Here is a 20,371-nt window from a genome sequence, read left to right as displayed (position 1 = left end):
GGGTCTAACTCTACATCATTCCAATTCCCCGAACCCAACTCCACATGCAAACATCTTATTTTGGTTTTAAACTCCCCTCATAACACTTTAATGTCACTATCTGAACTACTCTAATCACACCCAATCCACCCTTATCTGTAGGATATTTTAACTTCATATGCACAGACGATACTACAGCGCCCAATGCATTTATTGTCGGTCTTCTTAATAAAACATTGTAAGATAATGGAGTGTTAACAACCATGTACCTTATGCTGACCGTTTTGGCCTCATCTCATTCCCCGAAAATCATCCTAGCATCCAAATAACCACGCACTTGGACAGGATCGCCAAAAAAGTCCAACCAAAATCCCATCGTATGGCTCTAGCTCGTCCAATGATCCTCCCACGGCTACAAAAGCTTCCCAAAAAAGTACATATACTAAAGAACCTTGGTAACCAACACTATGAATTCGCCTGCTTCTAATGATGATTGAGATGACAATGGGGTCATTATCATGAGGGAATACATCTCTTAAATCATCCTTCATAAAACTCATCGTCGGTGTAGGATCTACGTATTCTGATACATGCATTATTGTTGGAGCATACTTCTTTCGACTAGCGCTAGACACCCCTCCACTTGAGAATCCTCCTGCAATTATATTTAAATCACCCATTACAGGTCTCTCATGTCCTTCCCCTCCTTCTATATTTTCTCTAACCCTTCTTGTGGGATAACCTTTTTTACTCAACACCTCCTCCTCCGTTCTTGCCTTAAAAATTGGCTACATTCCATGTTTAATCAATTCTTCGATCTGCCTTGTTAACGTATAGCATTGCTCAGTATCATGGCCATACAACACCACACATTTTTATCGTTTCCCGTGTTTCTCGTAGTCTTTTCTGGGAAACGTAAAAGTCGAGTTGTATTTACATCTTTGACAATATCCTTTTGTGATACTGTCAACTTGGGTGCAATCCAATCAAACCTTCCATCACCTTTTGTCATTTATAGCCCTTCCACCTCCATACAGACCTTCCATTACACGATCATCCCTCCTTGTTCTTAACGGGCCTCCCCTATTTTGACTCGATCGCACTCCTACCACTGTCTTTTCACCTTTTGATCGTCCCCCTTCTTTCTTTCCCGTCATGAACTCTTCTACCTTCACATACGATGCAACTCTAAGATTTATAGGTGTCATATCTTTCGGTCTTCTATGTACCAACGACTCACCAAATCTTCCTGACCTTAGTCCCCTAATGAATGCCTTAACACACATTTCTTCATTTGGTTGAGGAATCTGTACCACCACCTCATTGAACTACTGCAGGTATTGCTTTATCGCCTCTCATCTACTTTGCTTCACCTCGAAGAGATCTGTTGTGTCCGAAGGCTCTTTGTTTGCCGCAAAATGAGCCATGAAGTCTTACAAAAACCTCCAATGACAAAATCGACCCTACTGTTAAATTACTAAATCAGTCCAAAGTCGTTCTCATCAATGATCCTACCAACATCTTACATGGCACCGCATCCGATCCTTCATAAATCAACATTTGTGTCGTAAAATTTTTGATGTGGCCATTCCAATCCTCAAAATGTAACTAATTTGGGAAAAACATTTCAATGGGAGTAGCTCATTCAAAAAAAATTCGAAAAAAGGCTGAAAATCTAAAACTACTTCCTCCTCTAAACGGTCATTCCTATTCTAACCATTGCTTTTATCATTTCTACCAACATCCTAGTTGTATCTGGTGGTGGAGCTCTATTTACCTCCTCCTTCGTGGCTACTTATTGTCTCGCATCCTGATTAGTACCTATTGGTCAGGAAAAGTTTATTAGGCACCAAATGTTCTAGACTAAAAGTTGGACAACCTTAAACCCAGAACATTAATGGTAGTCAAGTGTGAGTGCACATTTGACCTATATGTAAAAAATGATGATTCTTGTTGGTACCTCCTTCAATATATATTGATAGAATAATCTCTCTTGATTCTACATTAATTGAGTCATTAAGATCTCCTTCAATAATATATATTGATAGAATCGAACTCTCTCTTGATTCTACATTGATTGAATTATTAAGATGAGTCAATTCGGAGATCCCTAACATATACCAAAGTAACATCATATTGTCTTATGATTCGAAAACCAAAACACTTTGATATTAATTCAGGTCCGGACCCTTTACCCTACATACCCCCAACCTTGGGTGTAAAATTGAGGTTATTAATAAGTTACTTATTGTCCGTCATTGGACCGATCCACTCGTTATTAAGTCAGGTCCAGGCCCATCACCTTATAAAACCCTTGATGCTTTGAAATTTTCATTACGACTATATTCATAAAAATATAAGGGGCATTGAACTTTTTTAAAGTATTTTATGTAAAAATAAAACAAGGTATAGTTTTTAAATCTTCGAAGAGGAGAATGATGATCGCCATTCTCAAATAATCAATGATTATCCCAAATATTAGTGATACTTGCAAAAACAGTATCTTAAATTGCCCAGGTCGCCAAATGTGACTGCATCTAATTTTAGCTGGAAAAAAGCATCATCAGATTCAATAGGGTACGTGATAACAAACTGAAATGTGACTCATGCAAGTAAAAGAATATATTGGATAACACTGAAATAGTAATTGGACATTTGACTAGGGAGTCATTTCTCATTTGTAAAATTGCTTTCATACTCCTGCACCCTAAGAAAATACCGAACTGGAAACTGCTATACAAAAAATACTGCAATTTAACTAAGTAATTTCACATAAAGGTTTATAAAAAACCGATATAAAATTAGTATTTGAAAAGTGCACAAGGGAATAAACCAGAAATAACTCCATAGGACAATAAATAGGACTATAGTCAGAGAGAACCAATAACTGGCCTTGGTAGCTTCACCTGCCGAGATAAGTTGATAACCCCAAAGGGTGGCCATATGATCATCCCCTAAAGAACGCTTACATACTCCTAGGACACAAAAAAAAAGGTAATATGACCATAATAATGTATTTTCACTTGCCATCATCCTCCTCCCCCTCATCGTCATCCTCCTCACCTTCATCATCATCATCTTCAGAGTCACCGTCATCCTTTCCCTGCCGACAGGGAAATATGCATTTTATAATACACCATGTATATCTGCATATACTATCTCAAAAATTGTAGAGAAACTACAAATAAAAACCCAAAGAACATAAAGCAATTGAAAAGAGCAGCAAGACTGGTAACTTTCTTGATAAAGCAATTGTATCCAAAAGCATTTCATTAGCTAAATTTCAGTGCTGAGATCTGCTTTTTCCCATGTAAGCACATTCACAGGTGTCCACAGAAATCAATGGTAAACTTAATTGATAGAAAATTAAAATCTCAAAAGCACAAAACTAAGAGCATAATTTAATGACGTTGCACACCATGTTCATTATGATGGTTCTCAATGCTCCAATGGTGAAATCATCATCTTAGCACAAGTTACACATTCAGTATGGTTAATCGCTCTTGTAAGAGAATATAACGTGGTGATATCACACATTCATGCTAATTTAATAAAATGGAGAGATGACGCAATTGCTAATCAAAATTTGTCCAGACAACATCCACTGGCTGGTAAAATATTACACAGGAACTGTAAGCATGATACATATTAAAGATATAACCAGAAACTGTCACATCTTTCCCATCTTTTAGTTTAATACCCATCTTTCCCAAAAAGACGCTGCCCATTAAGTGCAGAATATATATTACAGATATAACCAGTAACTGTCACATTACGAAGCAGTAGAAAATAAAAAAATCAGCAACATTAATCAATTAAACTTCTTCCAAAACAAGAAAAGTTACATCAGTTACCTCATCATCAGCTTCATCCTCATCAACCTCGTCCTCATCAGGTTCTTCCTGTTCCAAAGTAATTATTATTGCGATTATTGTGGGAGAAGGAAAGAAACAATATTGATGGTAAAATGAATGATTCAAAACCAAGAAGCATTATTGTCTCTAAAGAGAAAAGGATATCAGAACTGAAGGTTAACTTACGTTGTTGAAATAAGTAAGTGGATTTGGCCATAAATCATCCTTGATTAATTCTGCAACCTGCTATTTAGAGATAAATATAACACTAAAATTTATATGACTCAAATACACAAACTAAAGAAAGTCAATTATTATGAGATGCAAAAAATCAACAGCAGGGATGCACTGCATAAGTAATAATCAAATCCAGAAAAATATACCTCATCATGGATGTCATCAATTTCATCTTTTTGCTCAGTGTCGTTAAACCAACTAAAGAAGCTGCATACATTAACATGAGAATATGAAAACAATGATTTATTTGTTTCGTAAAGTGTTTACAAAAAAGAATTTTTGACAATAATTTTTATATAAAATTATTAATTGATAATTTAATAAACAAGAATGACGAGTAAAAGAAATGTTGTATTTATTCATTCTTCTTAGTAAAAACATTTTGCAAATTTACAATATATATATATACACACACACACCAAGTTTCAGTAAGGTATTAGAATCATACACTAGTAAATTCAATTCATATCCAGATATTATCTATAACAAAATAAAGTATGAACACAACTATTCTGAAAGCAATGCCTATTGAGCTTATGGAAAATTATTTATAAATGAAGAAATAGAGCATAAACTATAAAAGAAAAAATCTGCTAGACCACAGTATAAAATTGGTCTCATATGCACTGTAGTTAACCATTTATTGATAGTTGATAATCCAATGTAATGCCAATGAATCTGTGATCTGGTCAATCATATTTCTTAGCAGATCAGACATATATCAGTCCCTTGAAAGAGCCAGAAATCCGCAGGAAACTCAAACAAAAAAAAATACAGTTCTGGACATCAATCATATAACTAATGGAAAGCCAGAACAATTGCCAGTTAACAGAGTCTACATGTGCAATGCTTTCTTTGCTGCCAATATTTTATGGAAAAACACTTGGAACATATTTAGGCACCAACCTGATATCAATAGAAGCCCGCTTGTTCCCTTTTTTCTCATGACTAACGCCATTGGGTATGCTCTACATGTTTAAGGATTGGGATTTCAGAAACAAACAAAAAAAAGCAGAACAAGTTAATAGAAGAACACCGCAAGTGGCATTCGTAGCTTTACCTTGCCCTCCTTCCACTTTATGGGAGTGGCAGTGACTTTTGTTGTTCCTTCCTCAAGGAAAGTATAAGTCTTTACAAGTTTTGAATCTTCAAAATAGGGATTGGCGTTGAAATTCTGAACAAAAAATCAATTTTAGAAGAGGTTATTATTCAATTAAATGAACAGTTCCTGAAAAACATAAACTTATTAAACTGGCTGTTTTGCTAAACATTCCGTTGGTATACACTAAGAGTAGAGGAAAAGCAACTTACAAAGGTGATTGAGTATCCTGATTTGACATCTTTAAAATCTTCAACCTCAAGAGAACTCAAATACTTAAATATCTACAAAATAAGGGGATCGCTTGTGAATTAAAGTTACTCATCAGAAGATATCTGTAACCAAAATAATATTTGACGAACTTCCATGGAAAAATTTGGTCCCAAATAATTAAAAAGAACAGAAATGTAAACAACTTCAGTACTCACTCAAGTAGAGTTATCTCCTTATGCAAGCACATGTCAATTTAGGGAAAGAATATTAAAAAAACATCCATCACCTAACTTGCTTTGTGTTCTATTATTGAAAGAGTTTGTGTAACAAGCATAACTTCTTGGGTTCAAAAACTAAAACAACTTAGCAGGCTTTCAAATTTAAATACCATCAAACAAACAACACCAAACCACTTCATAAATGCACAGTCGTATACAAACTCAAACAGACCAAAATAAGCCCATCCAATTTAAGAAAGACAAAAGAGGCCTGACCTTCTGATCTTCTTCGTTCAAAAGATCACCAAGTGCAGGATGACTCAAAAACTGCAAAAGGATAACACACAATACTAAACAAGGTATTCCCAACAACATAACAATTTCACAATCTAATAAATAGCACACGTATATATTAATATAATGTGTAAAGTCAAACTCACAGCAGTTAACCAAAAATCAGGAATTGACTTGATAATATCATTGCGCTTGTCATAAACGGGCTTCCTAATCTCATTGTACTTCTGCTCTATCTCGAGAACTTTGTCGCTGGCCTCTTCATTGATCTAAAACAACATAGCCAACAAATATAACAAAGCATAAACAACAGGTTAATTGATCACGTTCCCAAACCAGAAAACAGATAATCAAGCACAACACCAGTCACATTTAGCGCGTGCAACTTGGAGGCTCCAAAAGCAGAGTCACACTTCCAACGTCACATAAACACCTCAAAAGAAGCGAGGGAAGATCCGTAATCCTCGAGATTGAAAAACCGAAAAGCAGAAAGAGGTCAAGCGCATGGGGTATTGAAGAATTGGTACCTTTTCGAGCTCGTCTTGGATCTCCTGCAACTTCTCAATGGAAAGGACGAGTTCTCCGTCAATTTCGTCGAGGTTCTCGCCCTTGTCGGAAACCTTCAATTTCTTGGTCCTGTCGGCCACCATTTTTCTTCCTTATTCAGTTCTAGACGCGCCCTTAGGGTTCTTGCGTAGCTGGTTCGTAAAACCCTAGCGAAGTTTAGGCAGAGCGAGACAGGGTAGTAGTGAAGTAAAGAGTTAGGGTTTTGGGGTTTTATATATGTCGTTCGTGCGCAGTGTGCGGGTTGCACCAAATAAATGAGCTACCGCATGACATCTGTCCGTTTCAGGGGTAAACTCGTCGTTTCCTTTGCCCTCAACTTGATTTTGTTGGTTTCTATAGCATTTACCAAATTAATTTTGTAAAATTGATTTTATTAAAATGAATTTTAAATAGTGTCATTTATGTTTAGATTTTTATTATAAGATATTAATTTTCATTGATAATTATTTTTTATGTATTTGGTTGTTTTTCAATTCTCTTATACTATAATTAAAAATGACTTTGGTATTTTTATTAATATATTTCGTAGTCACAATATTCGTGGTCAAGTTTCTCAATAATTTTGGAGAGATATTGTTCTCAACTTTAGATAATCAAATTCATCATTTTACTTTATTTTCTCGTTAACCACTCCACCTTACCTCTCGAGTCTTGAGGTTTATATGTTGTGTCCATATCCTTACTCTTATTAATGATAAGTTGTTTATTAGGTCTCACGAATGTGTCATTTTAAGTATGTCTTCTAGATTGGTATGTCACCTCCATAAATCTTTGTATGGACTCAAGCAGTCTCCTGGAGCATGGTTTGGTTTATTTAATGAAGTTATCCAAAAATTTAGTATGACTTTATGTGATGATGATCATTCGATGTTTTATCGTCACACGATTGTTGGATGTATCTACTTGGTAGTGTATGTTGATGACATTGTTCTTATAGGTAATGATGATCATGACATTATACAAATATTTCTTGAGGATTGAGGTTGCACAATCCAACAATGAAATTATCATTTCTCAAATGAAGTATGCATTTAATATTTTAGAGAAAATTAGACTAATGGATTCCAATCCCATTTACTCACCATGGATCCCAATACCTAACTTATACCTAATCATGGGGAGGCACTTCATAATCCTGATAAATACAAAAACACTGGTTGGAAAATTGAATGACCTCACAATTACTTGTTCTGACATTTTCTTTGTAGTTGGTGTGGTAAGTCAATTTCCAAATTATCAATATAATGGACATTGGAATGTATTCATAATTTGAAGTATATAAATGTGCTTCTGAAAAAGGTTTGTTAAATGGTCACAATAATAACATTTTTCTTGTGAAATATTCAGGTAAAAATTAGGTTGGATCTCCTTATGACAAGAGATATGTTAAGAAAAAATAATGACTTGATTAGACCAAAAGGACAGTGAATTGGTTTTTAATTTTTTTTTTCTAAAAAACTTACTTTCTTTAAAAAAAATAAGACTTAAAAAGAGAATGCAATTATAAGTGAAATCAAAATTGGTTCAAGAATTAATGTAGTAAAATTAAAACAAGATAAACAAGAAAAGAAAACACAAAGAGATTTATATTAGTCCGGGTCCTCCGAGTCTCAATAATTCAACCTTAGAATTGTTGTTTCCATTAACTTTCACAAAGTTATACAAAGAATTAACTCATGGACAATTTCAAGAAGATATACAATAACCCACGATATCAAGAGGATATTAACCCTTATCAACTCTTACCACCTAAGAGGATATATAACTTATAAACTCTTGATCACCAAGTACAACAACACTGGAACAATCTAATTACAATATTAAAGAAAAACAAAGAAATTTTTTACTAAACTTTCTCACAATAGAAGCACTCTCAATATCAACACAAAACAAATCCTTTATTCAAATCTTTGTAGCATAAGAATAAGTACAAGAAAAGCTTAGAATTCTCAAAAAGTATTGCTTAAAATGTTTGTTAATTCTTGTGTAAAACATAGAGTCAAGTGCTTTGTTTATAGATTTGAAAATAAATAATTGAAAAGAGCTTTTAACATGTTTAATAAATATATTAAGTGTTAATCAATTATTCTATGTAAATATGATGAAAACAATTTCAATTTTAATCGATTTAAAGATGTGTTAATCGATTAAGTTAATTCAACAAGTAATACTGAAGCATATTTAATTAATTATAAAATATTGTAATTGATTATTTCACTAAGAACTCTCAAAACATTAAAGTGGTTATTTGGTTAATCGATTATTAGTTAGATAATCTATTATCTTGTTTTGATCCTCATTAAGAATAGTTTAATCAATTAAACTAAAATGTAATCGATTATTTTGTTCTAAAAAAAAATTAAAATAATTATTCTTTTAAAAAAAACATTTTAACTCCTTTTAAATTATATGTGTTGATCTTATGAATATCTTTGTGTGAGAGACTCATAACAATTACAACAAAGCTAAAACATTACAGACACATCTACACCATCTCTATCTTTATTATTCATCATCAAAACACCATATCTTTGGAGCTTGAGAATCTTCAAGTCTTACAAGATCCACCTTCGGATCTTATGACTTTATTGGGGATAATTTGATGTCCTAAAAAAGCAAAAACATAATGTAGTAGTGCAAAAGCAAAATATAAAGTTATGGCTTAAATAGTTGCTTAAAAAATTGAGATTTGAAAAGTTCATACAAATGACTTTTATCTTTCATAACCAAGTTGCTCTACATGTTTCCTCAAATCCAATATTTCAAGAGAGGACTAAACATATTGAGACAAATTTTCACTTTGTTTATTGGAGACATCATCACTTAATTTGTTAACTCTAATGATCAATTGACATATATTTTCACTAAATCATTGCAAGGTCATATGATTAATTATATTTTTAACAAGATTGGTTAATATGATTTGTATGCATTAGCTTGAAGATAATTTTTAAATGTAATTAAATATATGGGGATTGACCCATCTCTTTGTATCTTTTTTGCATACGAGACACTTATACACATGTGTGTTCCTTTATTGTAGTAGACACATAGAGAAAAATTATTATTCGTCTCTACACCACATATTTCAACAATTATAATATTTTTTAAATTTTGTATTTTGAATATTATCAATTTGGTTTCATTTCTTTTGATTAGTTAATGTAGTCTTTTGAGTCAAATTCATGGTAACAACGTTAATAAAGTGATATGTGAAATTCATTTTGTCACATGCCACTTCCTTAAACAAGTCAACTTTTATTGATAACATGTTATTCATTATTCATGTCAATTTTTGTAACTAATTATCAATTGACTGAATGAACTATATTGACTATTTTTTTAAATGAAGTTGTTAAACCTATTATTTTCATCCAAATGAGTCCTTAAAATCTCTTTTTGCCATGTATCTAAGTTTTTCAATTAGTGACACTCATAATATAAATCCACGTCAATAGTACAATGTCACAATGACATGTTCCTTACTTTCTGACATGACTCTTACATGTGAGACACAATGGTTAAATGAGACTTCAATGCATGAAAATAAATCCTTAAATAATTTATCATTTTACATTTAAATCCTTTTGACGTACAAATAAGTAGACTTCATAGTAGTTTTATCCCTACACCTTTTCGTGTTAACATAAATAAATGAAGCAATAAGCAAAAATCCAAAGAAATCAATCACACTAACAATAATTTTATTCCATACAAATCTTCCATGTTAGAAAAAATAAGCATAATGAATAAATCGACAATACCTACTAAATAAAATCTAAAGACATAAACTTTCTCTTCATCAAACCATAAAGATAATAATCTCATTCCATACAAACCTTTTATATTAACAAAAATAGACATAATAAATAAACCAACAATACATACTAAATGGAACACGAAATCATAAACTTTCTCTTCATCAACCTAAAAACCAAACAACCTTATATGTAAACAAAACCTCACACCCCAATAAATTATTACAAAATCACCCCTACTCTTTATCCACCACCACTAACTAAAACTCAAATAACCTTAAGTCCTAACTCTTAAATTTCCACCATTATCATCCCCACTATGCACCCATAATCGGATTTCTCCAAAATACACATCTTTTCAATAAACCTAGAAATTCAAACCACAAAAATCAAAGATAATCAAAACATTTTCCCCTTTTGAATATCTTTTCTGTATACTTTATGTAATTAAAAAAATCATTTAAATATATTTTTTGTGCACCACGTTTCTAAATTGAACAACTATAGAAATAGAAAAGATATAAAGAATGATGGTTTTGTATTTACATTAATTGGTGATTAAAAATATTTAAAATGCAGTAAAAGGAATTAAATGAAAAATGATGAATTGTTTAAAAATATATTATATATATATTGAAGTATCATTCTAAAATGTTTCACATCTATAAACTACATGATAGTCACGTGACAATGATAATCATGTTATTTGAGATGACTAATGTGAATTTCTGTTAAAAGTTTATTAAATAAGACTTAGATACATAATAAAAAAAACTATTTTAATTTAGTAAAAGACTTATGATACAGAATGTCTCAAAAGAGTAAATTGAGTATTTAATTTAAATACTACTACCAATATTAACTTTAGAGATGTTTTCTAAACCTCAAATAAAAATTTCAATTTGTTCTATTGTGTGCTTTAAGTGAAAACTAGTTGAAGTTATTAGAATGTTTTTTATATTTTATTTAATAGCTCATTCAACTTATTTTTAAATAAAAACTAAATATTTGTATTTTAATACTTATGAACTTTTTAATATGTTTTAAAAATAATACGAATTCTTCTTTATACTAATTTCACTTGATGATAAAAATATAAAGTTATTTAAAAAAGAATATTTTATTATTCGTGGATAGTCCGGGAAAACATACCAGTTAGTTAACCAACCAAATAAACTATTCCTATGAAAGAGTGCAGAAGAGAGACATTCCCGTACCCCTCGTACCTTCCGGAACTCGTATATGTTAACTAACGAGGATCAACACACATTATTCCACTTCTCCTTCCAAACACAACAATAATCGAAATCTTTCAGATCCTCTTCTTTCAGGAATTTTCATTGATGAAGATGCATAACTTGATTCCCTAGGGCCTACCATCACCCAGTATTTTCATCATTTCTCTTTTGCTTTCGTTTTCGTACCAGTAAGTGACGAATCTCTCTTCCTTCGTCCCTATCTTATTGTTTCAACAACCTTGTTAACCGCTATAATAGGTTTTAATTTTCTGTCTTTTTGATAAAGAGGGAGGGTGGATTTTATTAGAGGAACTGTTTGATTGAATTAAATAACAAAGTTTTGCTTTCTTTCACTTTGAATTTCCCCTGTTGCTTAATTCGTTATGCTTTAAATTGAAAACGAGGAGGTCCGTGTTAATGTAATTGATTCACAGTATGATGTGGTTAAGGGTAATTTAAGTGAGATTGGTGTAGGAATTAATCTGTCAAAAGGGTTTGAAATTGTGGACAGCACCGTAGTGTGTTTATGCAGAGAACAAATATTTGAATGATGTAAATTATTTTTGTTTAGGCTGACTTCGGTTGCATTGATTGCTGTTGGGACCATTGGCTAAATTGGTCCCAATGGAGCATCTTGCTAGTTAGTTAATTTCACATTAATTCCTTAATACGTTTCACTTTAACCATGCAGAGTTTATATTGTAAAGATTCATCATGGTTACGAAAGGGAACCCTGGGGACAATAGAAATAATAGGAGTCCATTGTCTATTTTCATCGTAGTTGGCTTGTGTGGTTTCTTCTATATATTGGGTTTGTGGCAACGGAGTGGTTTTGGAAAGGGAGATAGCATAGCTGTTGAGATTACTAAACACACAGATTGCAGTGTTCTCTCTGATCTAAACTACGAGACTCACCATGATGATGATGTTGAAACATCTGATGGTTCTGACACACAAGTCAAGGAGTTCAAGCCTTGTGATGATCATTACATTGATTACACGCCTTGTCATGATCAAATGCGAGCAATGAAATTTCCCCGAGGAAATATGGCTTATAGAGAAAGGCACTGTTTCCCTGATGAAGAAAAATTGCATTGTCTCATACCTGCCCCTAGAGGATATTCAACACCATTTCCATGGCCCATGAGTCGTGATTATGTACCATATGCAAATGCACCTTACAAGAGTTTGACAGTTGAGAAGGCTGTGCAGAATTGGATACAATACGAAGGAAATGTTTTCAGGTTCCCTGGTGGTGGAACGCAATTTCCCAAGGGAGCTGATGCTTACATTGAGGAACTTGCATCTGTTATTCCAATGGACAATGGGATGGTTAGAAATGCATTGGATACTGGTTGTGGGGTATGTCAAATCATAAACAAACATCCTTGTTTTGGTTATATTTATTTTGTTGGCCTCTACATAATGTTTGCATGAAGAAATTATTGTCCATAATGAGACAGTGCTGGCTAATTGTAAGCTTTCCTAAATGAACCTTCCACATTTGAATGCTTCATCCATGACACATTTTCTTTTTATTGAAATACAATAATACTTTTTTGTTTCTCTTTCAAATTTGGAGCCTAAAGCTGTGCCCATTAATTATATATCATAGCTCATTTGCTGATTATTGATGGTGCTAGGTTGCTAGTTTTGGTGCTTACCTGTTTAAGAAAAATGTTGTTGCTATGTCAATTGCACCAAGGGACTCTCATGAAGCACAAGTTCAATTTGCTTTGGAAAGAGGTGTTCCAGCAATCATTGGTGTTCTTGGAACAATAATGCTTCCCTTCCCTTCTGGAGCTTTTGATATGGCACATTGTTCTCGCTGCTTGATTCAATGGGGTTCAAATGGTGAGAATTACTATGGCATTTCTGCTCTCAAACAATTAAAATATATCTTTTAGATCAATAAACAAATTTTTATGCATATATACCAATAATGAAGCCTGATTCAGCTTGTATTGATTGTAAAATTAACAACTTAGAAGGTTGACTTGTTAACTTCTTTGATTTGTTCTCCCGTGCTTAGACAACCTAAATTAATTTTGAGTACTTAAACTATGGCCCAGCTATTTCTTATTATAATGATCGTCGAAGGCCCCTTTTTCTTACAACAGATCAATATCTGTTTTTCCTAGTCACTTCGTTTCTTGGTTTCTTATTTACTATTTGATGGTGGGCTAAAGTATTAATTTGGCTTTTTGGTTGTAAGAAATATCTTTAAACTGTATTTATTGGAACTTCTTTCTTAGATGGAATATACATGAAGGAAGTGGACCGGGTTCTTAGGCCTGGTGGTTACTGGGTATTGTCTGGTCCTCCCATCAACTGGAAAAGGAACTTTCGTGCATGGCAACGTCCTGAAGATGAGCTTGAGGAGGAGCAACGACAGATTGAGGATATTGCTAAACTTCTATGCTGGGAAAAGAAATATGAGAAGGGTGAAATTGCGATCTGGAAAAAAAAGTTACAAAGCGGTGATTGCACTGAAAGAGAAATTCAACCTACAACGTGTGAAAACACAAATTCTGATGATGTCTGGTAAATTATTCTCTCAATCTTTTGCCCCTACCACTTTTTTCTTTTCACTGATTAATAAATACTTCTGTTCAGAAAGTCAAATTCCTATTATTACTCTTGCACTAGATTCTTTGTCGATTAGAAGGACAGAAGGACAATATGTATTTCAATTTAAATAACTGTTTAAATTTCTTCTAAAGTAATATTTTTCTCTTATGGCTTGTTCCAAACTATTTCCTTAAGCCTTCTTATCGGAAGGATACAAGAAGTTTGAGTTTTATTCTATAAGCATTTTGTAAGAATTACTTTTTGACTACAAAAATGGTGTCTTACAAGATTGAGTACTTGAGACACATGGTTTAACGAGAATTAGATTTCTTTTTGGATTATAGACTATTGGTTTCAATAACTTTCTGAAAGGTCTTACACTGAGTAGGTACAAGAAAATGGAAAATTGTGTAACTCCTAGTAAACCTGGTGGTCCATGGAAGACATTCCTAGAGAGACTCAATGCTGTTCCTTCCAGAATTACCAGTGGATCTGTTCCTGGTGTATCTGTGGAAGCATTTGAAGAGGACAACCGATTATGGAAGAAGCATGTGAATGCTTACAAACGGATCAACAAACTCCTTAGCTCGGGGAGGTATCGCAACATAATGGACATGAATGCTGGCCTGGGAAGTTTTGCTGCTGCACTGGAATCTCCCAAATTATGGGTTATGAATGTTGTGCCCACAATTGCTGAGAAAGCTAACCTGGGTGTTATATTTGAACGTGGATTGATTGGCATTTATCACGACTGGTAACTTCAGTGACATGTTTTCCTTTCCCTTTTTCATTTTGGCCTCTTGTCTGCAACTTTTTACTTTTTTTTTTTGTATGTTTAACCTATCTATAGAAGTATAACTTAAGATGACAACTCTAAGATCTAGTCAATTTGACATTCCACTTCATAAGTTAGTACAATAGTTCACATTTCTGAGATTGCACAAACAAACAAGACCGAATCAGAGCACAAACCCACAAAGCATAGGCCTAAGCCCTAACAAGAGTTCTCTCTCAAACATACATTCAAACTCATACCCTATCCCATAACTGTCTGCCATACATAAATATATCACCAAAGTATATAACACCAAGAGAAAAAGAAAAGAATAATGGAGTCAAAAGAAATGACACATGAAAATCAATAGATAACCATTTTCTTTGTCCATGATAGAAAATTATTTTTGCCCAATTTGTGTTTGATATTCAATACATCCCTACTCTTGCTTACGTCATAACTCCTTCTTAGTTCAAAACTGCACCTCCTAGGATTGGTCAAAGTCATTTTATTCAAAAGCTTGATCTGAGGTAATTGTTGAAAAGTGCAGTGATGATTACTTAAAGGCCGGAAAACGTATGCATTGTATTAAAAACAATTTTAGTATTGCTGAACTTTATGTTCAAGGATTACATTCAGGAATTTTTCTTGAAGCAATAAATTCTGCTAATTTTTGCAATGGATCATATGATCTGCCACACAGATTTTTAATTTGAAACTGAAGTGGTGGTGGGAGGAGGGGTGGTGAAGTTTTGTTTAATAATTATGTATTTCCTACCAGGTGTGAAGCCTTCTCCACATATCCAAGGACATATGATCTTATCCATGCAAATGGTCTTTTCAGCTTGTACAAGAATGGGTAAGTGCGTGCTAAATGTTTATGCTAGACCCTGTAGTGGAACAACCTTGGACACAGGCGTGCAAGGGAAACAATCTACTTTTGCGTTTTGCTAACTCAAATGATCAATGCAGATGTAATGCAGAAGACATTCTATTGGAGATGGACCGTATATTACGGCCTGAAGGAGCTGTAATATTCCGAGATCAAGCAGATGTGCTATTGAAGGTGAAGAAAATTGTGAAAGGAATGAGATGGAATACCAAAATGGTGGATCATGAGGATGGTCCAATGGTTTCAGAGAAGATGTTGTTTGCTGTCAAGCAGTATTGGGTTGCAGGTGACAACACCACGAGCTCGGAGTGATGGACCTAAGCAGTGTTGAAGCGGAAGAACATCTCCCAAATGGCATTTTTGACAAACTGATTCTAGTTGTGACTTGGATTCAAGATATTCCAGCTGAGTCAGATGGTTGGGGCATGAAATTTTCTGATGTCTTAACATCGGTGGTATAGATTTTTCTGGTTTCTTTTATTAAATTGTAGAGTTAATAGTTGTCCTATTTGTTAGAATTAATTAATCGTAGTCATAAGATTTGTGTATTTGGCTTCTCCAGAGTCACATTTTTTACTTCTAAAGCAATCAAACAACAGAAGACTAATGAGATCATCGAGCTATAGATAAGATCTTGATGAAACTCATGATAGCGTTTAGTTTTTCTTATACACTTCCGTCTTTTGTTTTGCCACTCTCTTCTGTTTTGTGAACGAAATTTAGGTCTTATCTTGTTCATTTTACAGCTTCAGTTAATTCTAAGTTTAGTGGGTATTTTTGGTTCAGCAAAACATAGATTACTTTCTGAGAGCATTTATGTTTTATTATTTTAAGCTTCGTTACCCAATCTGGTTTACTGGGGGAAAAAACGTGAAACAGTGGCATGATTTCTCTCATGTACATAAAAGTCTACATAAAATTTGCAGAGCAGAGCAAGGTTTTAAATGTTCAGACAGATATATACCTCTCTAAGGTTGCCATAAATTTCTTGGTCAGATTTAAGCATATAATAGTACCCTTTTTTTGTAATGTGGTCAATAATAATGGAAAATTAGTGTACATTGAATTTTTTTGTAATGTGACAAAAATAATGCAAAAAAGGGAATGAACCTCATCAAAACCTCCAACTTAACCCAACTTGATTTATGAACGTAATACACCAGTATTAAATTATTATCTGTTCATGTATTCTTTGCGAAAAAACAACTACTAATAGAAGATTTGTGTTTACATGGAAAGAAGGTTGCTATTTATCAAACCGCGTGTAACATAATGTTTAAATAATTATGAAAAATAAGAAATTATTTGCGAAAAAAATAATTTTAATTCATGTTAGTTCGTTTTTATAGTAAAATAAGGCTTTCACGAAGTCTCAACTAAATAAAATTATTTCTTCTGAAGTTTAATAAATCAAATTTTTAGAGCTTAAACTTGGTCCAATAGTAGATCTCTACACAAAAAAAACTTAACCTTATCTTTTCACAATTCAAGTTATGGATGGCTCCATCCAAGAAGTTTTCAGATTGCACAATTTGGGAATTTTTTTTATTGTACAATTCAAAAGCCATTTTTTCTTTCCATATTTTGTAGTAATAGAATACAATTTTAACTTATGGATTACATAATCCAAAAATAAAAATTAACTTCCAAATGCTGAAATGAAATCGGATAAGGTATTAGAATTTATCTCTTCATCTGTGTTAGCTATTAGACATAGATTTATCTTCTCTTCATTTGTCCTATAGTCAGAACTTGAGTATGACTTACCTTCTATATTTTCCTTATAGTTGATCTTCACGAAGTCTCACATCTACTTGGCTGACTTGAATTTGTAGATCTTATATTCGTCTTTTGATATAATAGAGATTAAAATGTACTTGACTTCATCCCTGAGTTGCATTTCATTGAACTCAACTTGTTTCCAATCTTCCTCTAGAGCCTTGATCTTAATGTCTCCTTTGGTTATGATGTACCATAATTAATAGTTTGTTGATTTTGACAAACATTTTTATTTTGTTCTTCCAATATGTGTAGTTCTCCAAAAGTATTAGAGGCCTTATGATGGATGCTCCCTCAGCTATAACATGTTGTTTCATGCTTGTTGTGTTAGATATTTTCCTTTAGGTGTCGTCAGGTGCTTAATCCTTTAGAGGTTAATCTTTGATACTAGTTGTAGAAAATAATTAGAAGACACAAGAAGAAATGGTTAAATTGTATTTTAATATTTTTGAAGACTTTTACGTAGATGTCGTCTGATACTTCGTTAGTCAAATGATAGTTTTATGTGACAAGTAAACTATCAACTAATTCCTTAATAAATTTTCTTCTAATAAGATAAGTTAGATGTACCTTTTTATTTAACAAATTAACTTGTTTAAAAAAATTTCTCTAATTAAGTTTTTTTAATGACTCTCCCTCTTAGATTAGTATAGATAAATAATAAGGTGAAAGAGGTAAAGGGAAAATGAAATGCACATGGTATTTTTATACTAGTTCATTTGACTCAACACACTATATCCAATTCTCAATCAAAAAATTAAGTTCCACGAGTGAACTAAGTTGCAAATTACAACACAAGTATTTTTTGGGCACGTAGCTAGTCTTGGCTAATTCCTTGAGTTTTGTTTGAACTAGTAATAACTCTTGACTAACCCCTTGATATTGTTTAGGAATGTAGCCACTTTTGGCTAACCCTTTGAGTATTATTTGAATCCAACCACTCTTGGCTAAAGTGAGTATTCTTTGAATGCAACCACTCTTGGCCAAAGTGGAGTATTCTTTAAACTTAAACTCTCGACTAAAACCAAGCATTCTTTGGATGCACCCACTCATGGACAAAACTGAGTATTCTTTGAAAAATTTCATTATTGGCTACTAACCGAGTATTTTTTGTCAAACAACCACTCATGACTAAGATAAATAAATTATCTAATAAGTGATCCACATGTCACAAGGTTTCTCACTAGAGAATGATAACATCTTTCAATGTATGTAAGGTCATGCCCTCTCTTCTCTTCTAGGTTGCTAAGTGAACATAAATAGTGTTCTCTAAGAAGCTTTTAGGGGCACAAAAGATCTGGAAAAAGTTTCAACAATATGTAATGTAGTCTATCTACTAATCCTTATTGGTGAATGACTTTAAATAGATCATGAGAAATCTAGTCGTTGCAATTCCTTTTCTGGTAGTTTGAGAAGGTTTAACTCACTTTAATGTTGTCCTTTCATATAATAAGTTTGATTGTGATAGATGCATTAAATGCACTTCATACAATATTAATTTCTCTTTTATTCTTTACGTAAAATCCTAATAGTTGGATATACGTCTATTTTCTCGAACAATGTGCTTTTACTTGAATTTGTATAAAATGCAGAATGATACGAACTAGACAGTCTTTCTAGAGTTGACAATGCTTGTGTCAAAGGGTTGTTAAAGAAAAACAACTTTAGCTCTTCGTCTAAAAGATCATTAATGTGACTTATGCTTGAACTAATGTTCTTAACAGACGAAAGAAACGAACATATAATAAGCATATATATGATCATGGAATACGAGGTTAGCTTATATCTATGTGAATCGTCTAAGCATATTTGCTTTGTTAGAAATAGAAAGAAGACAACATGGTGTTGTATTGTTTGATAGACGAAACACTTGCGTCTTACAAATGAAGCATAACCATGATTTATACTTAGTTGTTTTCAGCACTTAATAAAAAATCATGGGTGTTGGACTTTTTCCTAACATATATGGCTTGGAAGAAAAAGCCATTGCAAATCCCTTTCTGATGGTTAAGAGTTTTTGAACTCAGATAACTTCATCTTCTAACATCTAAGTAGCTTGTACCTAGAGATGCATTAAATGCTAGCTTCATCTTCTAACATTTGAGTAGCTTAAACCTAGAGATGCATTAAATGTATTCCATGCAACATTATATGTCAATCTCCACTTTAAGCAACATCTCGATAACTGTCAGTACTTATCGGCACTACGTCAAAGAGCTTTTTACTCAAAACGAAATAAAAGTAAAGACCGTACAAGACATATAACTGGACTGGAGTTGACGTAAGCTTGTATCAGGATGGTTGTAGAAACAAAACAACTTTAGCTCGTATCCTAAGTGATCTTGATGTAAACTTGTACTTTATGGATCATCCGAGAAGACAAAAGACAAAGAAATTCCTTGCAATAAAGTAATAAGCTTCAAGAATATTTGTTAAATACAACATAAACTTGAAGGCTGTATGCATTTATCGTCTGTTAAAGTTTCACTCATTAGATGAAGCGAAAAATATAAGGTGATCTACTATCTATCAGACAAAACACTCACATATTACATGTGTTATTTTTTCATAATTCATCGTCTTATAAACAAAACATTTTCATGTTTTACACTTTGTTGTGCCAAATACATAATCAAAACTATGGTACTATTGAACTTTGCTCTCATAGTTAGAAAGCATATATCAAAGTGTCTATTTACAAAATGGTAAAGTTTAATTATTAATTAAACGGAATTAAAATTCATTGTGTTTATTTACATATTTACGCATGAGATAAAGTTTTAAAATAATTATAATAAAATAAAGTTTAAAGAGGTTACACTTTTTTTTCCATTTTTCATTTATTCTGTACTATCCTTAATAAAAAACTAATCCAATTCAAATTAGCAAGGATCATA

General features: G+C 32.8%; 2 protein-coding genes across 3 annotated transcripts; one reads left to right on the top strand and one right to left on the bottom strand.

Moving 5' to 3' along the window:
- Nucleotides 1-2,715: 2,715 nt before the first annotated feature.
- LOC137820854 (NAP1-related protein 2) lies at nt 2,716-6,683 on the bottom strand. Of its 2 annotated transcripts, none has more exons than XM_068625140.2 (10): nt 6,422-6,683; nt 6,041-6,163; nt 5,877-5,927; nt 5,382-5,453; nt 5,131-5,244; nt 4,977-5,038; nt 4,217-4,277; nt 4,020-4,079; nt 3,834-3,881; nt 2,716-3,082 (listed from the first exon to the last, which is right to left on the bottom strand). In XM_068625140.2, the coding sequence occupies exons 1-10, from the start codon at nt 6,542-6,544 to the stop codon at nt 2,999-3,001; spliced, it is 798 nt and encodes a 265-aa protein (XP_068481241.1). In that variant the 5' UTR covers nt 6,545-6,683; the 3' UTR covers nt 2,716-2,998. The 2 variants fall into 2 exon arrangements, with proteins under 2 accessions (XP_068481241.1, XP_068481243.1); XM_068625142.2 differs by having other exon boundaries at nt 4,020-4,076; nt 6,422-6,681.
- A 4,661-nt stretch (nt 6,684-11,344) lies between these two features.
- On the top strand, nt 11,345-16,433 carry LOC137821579 (putative methyltransferase PMT2). Its single transcript, XM_068626235.2, has 7 exons — nt 11,345-11,645; nt 12,149-12,819; nt 13,101-13,311; nt 13,713-14,001; nt 14,417-14,782; nt 15,585-15,662; nt 15,776-16,433. Exons 2-7 carry the CDS (start codon nt 12,172-12,174, stop codon nt 16,005-16,007), a joined length of 1,824 nt encoding a protein of 607 aa, XP_068482336.2. The 5' UTR covers nt 11,345-11,645; nt 12,149-12,171; the 3' UTR covers nt 16,008-16,433.
- Nucleotides 16,434-20,371: the final 3,938 nt, after the last annotated feature.

This window comes from Phaseolus vulgaris, chromosome 9, assembly GCF_051622355.1.
Source record: "Phaseolus vulgaris cultivar YP4 chromosome 9, ASM5162235v1, whole genome shotgun sequence".
Lineage (NCBI taxonomy): Eukaryota > Viridiplantae > Streptophyta > Magnoliopsida > Fabales > Fabaceae > Phaseolus > Phaseolus vulgaris.
Note: the sequence above shows the minus strand (reverse complement) of the source record. Positions and strands in the feature narration are given on the sequence as shown.